Consider the following 12,430-nt stretch of genomic DNA (forward strand, 5'->3'; position numbering starts at 1 on the left):
GTATGTGAACTTAAACAGCGTTCACCGTGCCATATTTGGATCCTTCAGATCTCATTGAAGAGCCACACTGGAAATCTAGATTTGCTATTCCTGGAGTCGTCAAAGAAGGAAAGATTGAGTACCCAGAATTCCCAATTTACCTGCCCTTTTAGGCTCAGGTTGACAGAAAACATGGACCAAATTTCTGTGCCTAACAAGGTTTACAATTACAAGTCAATAGATGTAAGTTTGCTTGCTGAGCTGGAAGGTTCGTTTTCAGATGTTTCATCACCATACTAGGTAACATCAGTACGCCTCCAGTGAAGCACTGGTGTTATGGCCCGCTTTCTATTTATGTTTGTTTCCTTGGGTTGGTGATGGCGGTTCCTGTGCTGGTGATGTCACTTACTGCTCTTATTCTCAGAGGGTGATAGATGAGATCCAAATGGACGTGTTTGACAGAATTCTAGTTGGAATGTCATGCTTCTCGGAATTCTCATATGTGTCTCTGCTTGGCTTGTCCGAGGATGGATGTGTTGTCCCAGTCAGTGGTGTCCTTTCTCATCTGTCTGAAAACAAACCTTCCAGCTCAGCAAGCAAACTTACATTCAGAACCTCCACCTGAGCTACAAATCTTCTCAAATTACAAGTAAACAATTATGTGCCTTTGGTTTGTGAATCTGCTAATTAAAACTCTGTTCTTTTAAACTCCCATTTTGCACCCATGCACAGAAGCAAGAAAGAAGAACAGAGGTTGAGTGGAGATGCAGGCTAGGAAGACTATTCGCAATTCCTATTCACATGGCTGCTGAGATGGTTATTTTGCTGATCAAATTACTGCTTCTCAGTCTACCTCTTCCAGATGCTTTCCTTAGTTTGCAGGAGGTGCAGGGTATCTGGTTCACAGCTGTGTTAAGTCCCTGACTCACTAAGAAGTCAATCCTAGTTAGGAACAACAGCTGAAGGAAAAATAAGCAAGTTTTGTTCAGACTTAAAAGGGGTTTTGCTGCAGAGACAGCTCCTGGGTTGGTAAAGATCTTGTGAGAAACAAAGCCCACTCACTTCAATAATTTCAGTCCGAGACAAGATCTGAATCAATTGTGTCACTTATTTTACGCTTGCAAGTGGGTGTGATGTCCCGTGTCTAAAAGGCAGAGGACATACACACCCCAGGTTCAATTCATACATAATATTTATATGATTTAATGTCCATTGTTTTACACTGCTCCCTCCCCTGCTTACATCATCCACTTCCCTAAGACCGGCCCCCATTACCCCTGTTTGCCTCTTGCCTTATCCGGCCTTGTCTGTGATAAAATGCTTATTTCTGGCCTCACAAGGCTGTTTGACCTTACCCTGCTATAGGTCATTGTTAGGCATATCCCTTCTTCATCATTATCTACCCCCTTCATCTGTGCCTTTCCCGAGGCCGTTCTGATCCCTATGACCCTTTTAATTGGGGTTTGTTCCTGTGTTTTCGTAAAAGTGGGAAGCACATGTTTATACCTACTGTTTGTACAGGCGTATCTAGCTTAACTTCATCCCCTCACAACATCTTATCTACTTGCCCATAATGTCTACCTTCTGACATACAGTTTTAGCTAATACAAAAACAATTATATATTTCCTCCACATTGTTTCCATTCTTGTTGACTCAGCTCTTGGCTAAAACAATTACACACTGGTGTGAGTTCATTTTACTTTGTAAGATAGAATTGCAGAAGTAACATTAATTTACCTATATCCCACAATTTCCCCCTTTTCTTTAATTACCATTTGTTATCTTCTGCATTTTTCTTTTAGGGGCACCTGTTTCATCAAGGCTGTTTCAATCAGTCTTTGGGTGAGCCCTCGTATACAGGGTATGATCATTTTTATTAATTGTTACCCACCAAAAGAGAGCTGGCACAAAGCCTGCTGCAATCTGGTTACGAGCCTTGAATTCATCAGGTAGCCCCCTAGGGACTCCTACCGAATCAAGATAAATCCTGTCATCGAAAGAAGTGTCTAACAGTAATCTCTTACCCCTTCCCTTTTTCCCTCCTATCTTTTCCTTCTCAATGCCAGGGTAAATGGAATTGCCAATTGTACAATTGCACATATCCCTCTCCAATCTGGAGGTAGCGTGGGTCTCAATATTTTGCCTCCACAGTACCACCACAGATCCGCTCGGGGAACCTTTAGTGCTGAGTAGTTCCCTCCCTTCTCCATTTCGGTTACATTCTTAATCTCTGTACATAATTTCAGCTCCCCCAAATCTTTCGACTGACTTGTACCTCGTCTATGCACACACGACGTGTGATTTCCAACTGCGGCAGAAAACGGGGGGGAACTTTTACATCTTTCTTCTCCAAGGGAGGGAACATCAGTGATAGGGAGGTACAATTCCTATCATTCCACGCAGTCTCATCCTGATACAGGGCTATCATACATTTCATGCCCTTCCTGTCTCGCTTCCACCCGAGCGGAAAGGGAACCACCTGGGCCACTGGCCGACCGGAGGCACATGCATAGCAATTGCTCTTGTTCAGACTTTTCACAGTATACTTTACCCATTCAACCCAGGCATTTGCATCCCCGTACCCAGTTTCTATTTCAATGGTCTGTTTCAAGACCTTTACCTCTATAAATTTTACTACTTTAGGATCATCGGGAGGGGTGAAAGATTGTATCTTATTACCCAGTAGTTCTACCTGTTTTCCCTGTCCTACGCTAATTCAAAAACAATAGCCCAAGAAATCCTTCCCATTTGCTTTCATTTCTATCCCAAACATTTCATTTCATTGTATCTCATAGGTGCCCCCCCCCCCCCAACCAGGATTGTTTCGTGCCATGTGGTTTTCCTTATCATTAGGTATATTGGGTTACACTTTTTATCAGGACAATCACGAGCTAGTCGGAAGGGGGTCTGGTGTACTGTGACGAGACCATTATACTAAGTACCATCCCCAAGGCTATCCCCATAGGACTTAAGATGTATCTCAGAGCTGCGGTACTGTCTCTGATTATCTACATCCCCACAATTTACTAAGCTGCATACATCAGCGTCTATTACTTGTGGATTATCAGATTCAGGAACCGTTAATAATACATATGAAAATGATATTTGATGAAATGCCAATACTAAGAGAGCTAGCATCATAACTCTAAGCATTCCCAGTATTCTAAACATCATGCTGAAGCACAAAAAGACTTAATATACAATCTTACAGAAATAATCCCGTGCTCGCGTCGCCACTGTATAATTAGTTACTCAAAGTCTCTTTAGTCTGAGTTTCAGCGGATCTTGCGTTGATTCGGCTGTCCAGACTTCTTTCTCCACGGGAGGGTCCACTGGCCCTTTGATCCGAGTGTAGTGAGTCCAGCCTTTCTCTGCTGTCCTTATCGCTGTTTCAGGGGTCAAAAGAGCCTGGTACGGCCCTTCCCAGTCCGGCTGCAATTTAGTCTCTGTCCATGATTTTACTAAGATTCAATCTCCCGGCCGGATGGAATGAACGGTGAATTCAAGGGGTGGAGTCTGTGCCAATAAACCCTGTTTCCTTAGGAAAGACAAAGAGGAGGACAAACCCAGTATATACTTCTTTAAAAACAAATCTTTAGTTTCGGGAATTGGCAATTCTCCATTCGTTCCCAAGTAAGGTAATCCAAATAAGATTTCATAGGGGGATAGTCCCAAATCTTTCCTTGGGGCTGTTCGTACTCGCAAGAGAGCTATAGGTAAACATTTGGTCCAAGGGAGTCTAGTTTCTATTATCAATTTAGAGAGCTGTCGTTTGAGTGTTTGGTTCATTCTCTCAACCTTTCCTGATGATGGCGGGTGCCATTGAGTATGGAACTCCCAGGAAATTCCCAACCCTTTCATTACCCCCCCGTAACACTTTAGAGGTAAAGTCAGTTCCTTGGTCGGAATCAATATGGTTCACGAGTCCATATAGGGGAATTATGTGCTCCAATATTGTTTTAGACACTCCACTCGCAGTGGCGGTAGCTAGGGGGTATGCCTCAACCCAACCAGATAAATGATCTACTATGACTAGCATATATTTTAGTCTCCCTACCCTGGGTAGTTCAGTATAATCTACTTGTATACTCTGGAAAGGTCTCAATCCTGGGTCTCTTCCTCCTGGGGTCTGTTTTCTCAAGACTTTCTTATTTACCTTTCTGCATATGATACATCCCTCACATATTTGTTTAGCAATTGTATATATTCCTTTACATCCATATTCCCTAAGAACCAAATCACACGTTGCTTGTACTCCCCAATGGCTGCCTTGGTGTAGGACAGCCATAATGTCTCGCATCATCATTTTGTTCAACATTCTCCTTCCATCAGGTAACCTCCAATGCCCGTCTGCTGTTTTTACAGTCCCTAAATCTCTCAATTCTTTTTCTCCGCTTTCAGTAAATATTGGAGCTTCCCGAGGACCTGGGACAGTAGGTGTTAGGGAATGAATCACCACTTCTTGTGGGTTCAGGGCTGCTTCCTTAGCCACTTCAGCAGCTAATCTATTTCCCCTAACCTCTGGTTCATTTCCTTTCTGATGACCATTTACATGCACTACTGCTATTTCTCGGGGAAGTAATAGGGACTCCAAGACCCGTTTAATCAATTCTTCATGTACTAATTCTTTCCCTCGGCTGTTGATCAGCCCTCGTTCCTGCCATATCTTGCCGAAAGTGTGCACAACACCAAATGCATATTTAGAGTCAGTGTATACTGTTCCCTCTTTATTCTCTAATGCTCTAAGGGCTCTTTCCAATGCATAGAGTTCACAAGTCTGAGCTGACCACCCATTTGGCAACCGTCCTGCCTCCACCAACAGTGCAGTGGCAGCCACAGCCTGCACACACTCAGGCCACCCCCGGGATACTGGATCCAGTAGCTTCGAAAGATATGCTACTGGTTGTCTCATTCCTCCCCACCTCTGGGTCAATACTCCCAAAGCCGCTCCCTTATCCACGGTAACAAAGAGGTGGAAAGGTTTATCTAGAGAAGGTAAGGCTAACACGGGGGCATGGATCAGATCTCTTTTGAGTTTCTCAACTAGTTCTTTTTCCTCATCATCCCAACTTAGACATTTGGGTTCCCCCTCTAATAGTTTGAGATATAATTTCTTAGTCTTCAGTGCATAGGAATCAATCCACAATCTGCAATAACCCGTTCGACCTAAAAATTTGCGTAACTCCCTTTTAGTGCTGGGCAGCGGCATTCCCACTATTCCCTCTATCCGTTCCGGGCTTATCTTTCGCTTTCCCTCACTAACTAAATGTCCCAAGTATTTCACTTCTTGCTCCACATATTGTAGTTTGTTTTTAGATACTCGCAGTCCTTGCTGACCCAGGAAATTCAATAATTTGTTAGTGGCTTCTACTACTCTTTTTCTCTTCTTTTTCCTGTTACTAAGAGGTCGTCTACATCCTGCAACAGGGTAGTCCCCTTGGGGCTGCTAAATTTCTCCAATATTTGTTCTAACATCTGTCCAAATAAATCCGGGGATTCCGTAAACCCCTGGGGAAGCACAGCCCACCGGTATTGCTGTTTCTGTCCTGTCTTAGGGTCTTCCCACTCAAAGGCAAACAAATTCCTACCGTCCTCTGCCAAGGGACAAGCCCAAAAGGCATCCTTTAAATCTATCACACTAAACCATTTGTGGTCATGAGGGATCTCACTTAATAACGTAGAGGGGTTTGGCACCCTGGGTGCCTGATCTGTACTATTCGATTTAATGTTCTCAAATCCTGCACCAATCGATAAGTTCCATCGGATTTCCGCATTGGTAGTATTGGGGTATTATAAGGAGACATACATGGCTCCAACAGTCCATCTCTAATCAATCCTTCAATTACTGGCTGCAGTCCTCGTTTACCTTCTATGGAAATGGGATATTGTCACTCACAGACAAAGTCCCCTTTCCTTTTTTTTTAAAAAAAATTACTTCAAGGGGAGGGATCTATAGTTTTCCACAATTCCCTTCCCTAGCCCATACAATAGGGTCTATCTCTCTCTCCACATCCTCTGCCAACATTGCCTTTTGTACAACTAATTCTTTTTCCTGAATTCCAATCCCCAGTCCTAAGAGGATAATTAAATCTCTCCCTAATAAGTTACTTCCTATATCAGGGATATACAACAGTTCCCCTGTGACCCTATCCTTAGGACCTTCTATCATCATAGGTTCAAATACTGGAACAGTAAATCCTTCCCCTTTTTAACCCCGAAACAGTAATTGACCGTGTTTACATTCCTACTTTCTTTGGTTTAAAATTCAGTGATGACCATGCTACCCCCGTATCTACTAGGAAGACTACCTCTTCCCTATAGGGTCCCACCTTCAGGTTTATCAAGGGTTCCTGGTGGGTTCCCGGGGGCAGGAACCCCTGACACCCCTATACTTCATCAAAATTCATAAGCGGAATTGCCCTCTCTTCCCTTTTCAGAGCAGGACACTCCCGCTTAAAGTGCCCTATCTTTCCGCAATAATAGCATCCTGCCTGTGGAGACCTCCAGCTCTGCCCCTGTCGCTCGAACCCTCCATCAAACGCTCCCCCTTGTCCTCTCTGCCCTACATGCTGCCACCCACCGCTCCGGTTGCTCACTATTGGTTCTACTCTTTTCTTTAACTACCTCATCAACTGCAGCTACCATCATTTTCACCTTCTGTTTCTGTCTCTCATCCTCTCTCTTTGCAAACACTTTCTGTGCCTCTCTTAACAATTCATCTAATGGCTTTTCACTCCACCCTTCTATCTTCTGTATCTTTCTCTGTATATCTGGCCATGCCTTTGTCACAAAATGTACTTTCAAAAGACCCTGTGCCACTGGGTCCTCAGGGTTCATTCCAGAATATTTCCGCATTGAGTCTCTTAATCTTTGCAAGAAAGCTGAGGGAGTCTCATCTTTCTCCTGTCTAACTTCAAAGGCTTTAGTCAAATTCTGTGACTTAGGAACTGCCTCTTTTATTCCTTTTAGAATCAGGTCTTTCAATTCCCTCATTTCTTCTCTATGCTCCGGATTTTGATTTTCCCACTGGGGGTCTCTGAGGGGAAACTTCACCTCTCCCTGTCCAGCATCTCCATCTCCAATCGGATGTTCCCTGTCCCATATTTTAATGGCTGCTCCCCATATAAGTCCCCTTTCTTCCCCAGTAAATAGTATATTCAAAATAGACATTAACTCAGCCCAGGTATACAGACTGGGCCCCAAAAATTGATCAATTTGTTCAGACAGCCCCACCGGATCCTCAACCAGGACCTTCATTTCTTTTTTAAATGTTCTGATCTCCCCACTGCTGAGGGGGGCACTTACAAACCCAATCTCTTTATCCCCTATTGGTACCTCCCGAAGGGGATAAGTCATTACGTTCTTCCCCTTTTTCTTTTTTTTTTAAAGAAGTATTGCAATATTTCTAGCTCCCCATAACTTCAAACACCAATTCATCAATTCATGCTTGACTAACTTTAAAGCCTGTTCCAAACTTGTAAATATATTTATATATTTACATTCATTTATTCAGTATTTAATATTCAAAATGTAAAATGCATACAGTTCTCAATTTTGAAATCCACTGTAATCACCCAGTTTTAGTCCCTTAATTTAAATCCAAAATTAGTTTTCTTAAGTAGTCCTGACCAATCATTGCTCAATTACAATACTATAGGTCGTGAAATAATCAGAGCTGCCTTAAAATTATTTGTCTATTCAAGTTTTAAAAAAAAACTTCTAATGCATGAACTATGGCCGAATCCAAGGTCACAGATATTAACCATAGGATCTTGTTTTTACTACAATCTAATGTTGAACTGAAACTTCAACTGTCCTCCATAAATTGCTTTTATGTAAAGATAAAAGAGATTAGTTAGAAACTGATAGTGAGACAGTCATGACCTGTAAGAAGAACAGGAGTTATCATTCTTTTTTTTTTCATAATCTCTATAGAAGCTTTAACCTTAAAAGAAATCATGTTAAGTTTCCATAATAAGAATCAGATTCAAAACAGTCCCGGAACTCAAGCTCCAGGGAATAAAACGCAAACATTCAATCACCAACAAACAAATGTGCATTCAAACCAAATCACAAAGGGTTAAACTTTCGACCAGCTGTACAGCTCTCTTCATTCTCTCTCTCTCTCTCTCTCACTCATTGACAAATAAATTCAGATATTTACAAACCCAGTCTTTGTCCGACCTGAATTTTGGCCAAAAGAGGCGGGACGAAGAATGGATTCCTTAGTCCATATGAAGCAACAATATTTAATCATCTTTTTCCCCTGTACAAGTATTATTTTGCCAATTCCACAACATCCTCCCCAAAGAACTTTCTGGAGGTATGTTGTAAGGGACCCCGCCTCCATTTCCATTGCTTTTTCCTTCTTTAGTTTTCCCGGAGGCTTTTTCCTTACCCACGGCACAACCCATATTGAGTTCCTTCGTTAGTCCCTTATTAACTACTAAAACTCAATCCCGGCCACCAAGGCAATACTTAAAAGTCAGGTTTCTTACCTTGGTCTGTGCACAGAGTTGCCTGGCCCCTTTGTGCCGTATTGTCTATCGAGCTCCTATCACTGTCTGATTCAGATGTCTCTCTTGTGGGATTCGTACCAGTCGCCCAAGGGAGCAGACCAAACCAGGACACGAGACCGCTCCTCAATGGGGAACGGGACGCGTCTTCCCAGTGTCCAAGGCCAGCCACTCCCCCCGGTGATGGAAGAAAATCCCGGACGAGCCCCCAATTGTGAGAAACAAAGCCCACTCACTTCAATAATTTCAGTCCGAGACAAGATCTGAATCAATTGTGTCACTTATTTTACGCTTGCAAGTGGGTGTGATGTCCCGTGTCTAAAAGGCAGAGGACATACACACCCCAGGTTCAATTCATACATAATATTTATATGATTTAATGTCCATTGTTTTACACTGCTCCCTCCCCTGCTTACATCATCCACTTCCCTAAGACCGGCCCCCATTACCCCTGTTTGCCTCTTGCCTTATCCGGCCTTGTCTGTGATAAAATGCTTATTTCTGGCCTCACAAGGCTGTTTGACCTTACCCTGCTATAGGTCATTGTTAGGCATATCCCTTCTTCATCATTATCTACCCCCTTCATCTGTGCCTTTCCCGAGGCCGTTCTGATCCCTATGACCCTTTTAATTGGGGTTTGTTCCTGTGTTTTCGTAAAAGTGGGAAGCACATGTTTATACCTACTGTTTGTACAGGCGTATCTAGCTTAACTTCATCCCCTCACAACATCTTATCTACTTGCCCATAATGTCTACCTTCTGACATACAGTTTTAGCTAATACAAAAACAATTATATATTTCCTCCACATTGTTTCCATTCTTGTTGACTCAGCTCTTGGCTAAAACAATTACACACTGGTGTGAGTTCATTTTACTTTGTAAGATGGAATTGCAGAATTGCAGAAGTAACATTAATTTACCTATATCCCACAATCTGATATATTTTCTTTATCCTGATCATAGCCCCAAGCTTTAAGCTACTTGAAAGCTAATTTCACAGTTGTTGGCATCAGAAGTCCATTGTAGTTGGTCTGTGAACGAGGGACCAGTTATCAATTAATTGTTGTCAATTTGTAAATTCTCCTTGGCACCATCTGCCCTACATCTTTTTGTACTATTGCTTTCAGCATCAGGCATCTAAACAGGATCAGAGTTTCAGGTTATTTGTTTTCAAAAAAGTGCAATAAACCTTCAATTTCCACTTTTAAAACTGTTCTCATTTCAGTCTGTATTAAAAATGCAGGAAAAAAAATGCAAGGACATGATCTTTATACAGCCCACATTATTTTCTAACTAAAATCTGTTTATTGATCGCCATGAACACGTTGGCCTGATTTTTAGTCTACCAATTCCAAATGTGTATTTTTGTCCGATGCTCTGTGCCAAGTCATGAAATTTGCTCCAACGTGAAGTGAATGATGGTTTAGCAGTGTTAAGTTATTGTCATTGCCCAGTTAGGAGTTTGTGCTACAATGTTCAGAACATGGAACGCATTTGCTCAAGGGAGTGATTCATGCATGATTTAAAAGCATTTTTCAAGTAACATTGGGTAAACATTTCAAGCATAGGAAGATGCAAAGTTAGCAGGAGTGTGGAATGGCAGGTTTAGATTGTGACGCTTATGATTATACAAACAGAATAGTTCCATCGGCAGTCCAATTCTTAATAGCCGGTGTATTCTGGAAAATGAAATGTACAAATTAAGTCGGATGTTTTCTTTTACTAGGTGGAGAGACCCTTGATGAATGTGGCTTAAGATTTCTTTTAGCCATGAGGCTCCATACATTCCTGTTAACATCACTACCTCCAGTCTATCGAGCACAACTTCTTCGTCAAGGTAAATCTGTGAAAATATAAAATAATTCCTGTAATCAAAATAGAGCTATAACTTTGAATGCTATATACAGTATTAGTATATGCTATACTGGTAAGGCCGAACCTGGAGTATTGCAGACAGTTCTGGACACCGCATTATAGGAAGGATGTGTAAGCTTTGGAAAGGGTTCAGGGGAGATTTACTGGGGTGTTGCCTGGTATGGAAGGAAGGCCCTTCGAGGAAAGGATGAGGGAACAGAGGCAGTTTTTGTTGGAGCGAAGAGGTTGAGAGGGGACTTAATTGAGGCATATAAGATAATCCGAGGATTAGATAGGGTGGACAGTGAGAGTCTTTTTCTTCAGATGGTGAAGGCAATCATGAGGGGACATAACTTTAAATTGAGGAGTGATAGATTTAGGACAGCTACCGGGTAGTTTCTTTACTCAGAGTAGTCGGGTTGTGGAATGACCTGCCTGCAACAGTAATAGACTCGCCGACGTTAAGGGCGTTTAAACAGGCATTGGACATACGTATGGATAATAATGGAACAGTGTAGGTTAGATGGAAATCGGATTAATTTCGCAGTTCGGTGCAATATTGAGTGCCGAAGGGCCTGTATTGCGCTGTAACATTCTATGTTCTATATATATGTATTGTTTTTAACTTCCAATAAATGTTCTGCATTTGACAATCCTATTTATTTTTATTTGTAATGTAGAATGAATTTCAGAAAAGCTGTCTTTATTTCAATATGGCTAAATGTACTTTTTGACATGTCTGAAATTTTTTGACCAGTTTATTTATGGTATATGAACGCACCTTACAAATTCAGCATTCTTGTGCTCCATCTTAATTGCATTTGAGATGGTGATGACCATTGTCTTGTTTCAATCAATGTCATAAAGATACACCACAGTGTTGCAAAATAGGGGCTTCTACATTTTTGATCCAACATCAGTGAAAACATTACAAGTGCTTATGACTTGGAAAGATGCTTGGAGGTTGTTCAAATGTGCCTTTTTGCCAATAAGTGATATTGATCACAAGGATGATAAAATACTACCAAAATACATCTTCACAAAGGGGTGCATTGTATTAAATATATTTTGCACACTGTAGCCTCAATAGGCTAGTGGTGAGGGAGTGAATTTTAGGGTGGTGAATGAGTTTTCAGTCAAGTGAATTGCCTTGTCTTGGATGGTGTGCGGCTTCTTGAGTCCTCCTGAAATGCTAGTTATCCAAGTGGTCTGCATTTGTTAAAACTATGAACTTTAATTATGACTTGAAGTTGGCAGGCAGGCTTTGGCGAGCCATTATGTGAGTTACTGACCCAGAATGCTGAGTTAGTAGGACTGTAAATGACATTTTCCCATCCTTTTTTTGATGACCTGATGGAACCACATTAAGGTGATATTTGGATAGATTTGATTTCTTCTCCTTCTGAAGACACAACATGCTATTATCCATATTGTTGGGAGGAGCCATTGTTCTGCCTGTACTGCAGCAACCTGGTTGGAGGGGCACTGGTTCCAAAACAGAAGTCTTTAGCATTGTAGCCAATATAGTTTCAAGTCCTGTAACTGTTGCTTTAGCCTTTTTGTAAGATCACACTAATGATTAAAATTGGTTATGATGTTGGAGATTTCTAGAGAAACCCATGATAGGTTAGGTCATGTAATGCTTGCAAACATTTCAGCCTTGCCTCTTGTGCTCTCATGCTGAACTCTGCCTCCGTGAACAATGGGGATATTTGTGATCATTGTTTAATTTCAACCATTATAAGACCATAAGCCGTAGGAGCAGGAGTAGGCAGTTCCAGTCCTTTTGGGTTTGCTTTGTCATTCATTAGGATCATCGCTGAACTGACATTCCTCATGTGCAGCTTCTTGTAATTTCCCTAATTAATTAAGAATCTATCTATTTCAACCTTCAGTATACACAGGGACTCTGCCCCATAGCTCTCTGTGGCAAGGAGTTCCAAAGGCCCTTAACCCTCCGAAGAAATCCCTTCTCATCTCAGTTTTCAATTGGTGTCCCTTTATTCTGAGATGACTTCTGGTCCTAGACTGTCCCAAGTGATGAAACATCCTCTCAACATTTAATGTATCGACTTCTAAG

The 12,430-nt window shown here is 41.8% G+C and overlaps 1 protein-coding gene across 3 annotated transcripts in view; it reads left to right on the forward strand.

Moving 5' to 3' along the window:
* The window catches only part of LOC140485778 (dmX-like protein 1), a 243,685-nt gene that overhangs the window by 135,229 nt on the left and 96,026 nt on the right, over positions 1–12,430 (forward strand). For all 3 annotated transcript variants that reach the window (XM_072584300.1, XM_072584297.1, XM_072584299.1), the window contains exon 19: positions 10,223–10,333. In XM_072584300.1, coding sequence (XP_072440401.1) covers positions 10,223–10,333 — 111 coding nt within the window. The remainder of the gene's footprint in view (positions 1–10,222; positions 10,334–12,430) is intronic.

Source organism: Chiloscyllium punctatum, chromosome 2 (assembly GCF_047496795.1).
Source record: "Chiloscyllium punctatum isolate Juve2018m chromosome 2, sChiPun1.3, whole genome shotgun sequence".
In the NCBI taxonomy this organism is placed as follows: Eukaryota; Metazoa; Chordata; class Chondrichthyes; order Orectolobiformes; family Hemiscylliidae; genus Chiloscyllium; species Chiloscyllium punctatum.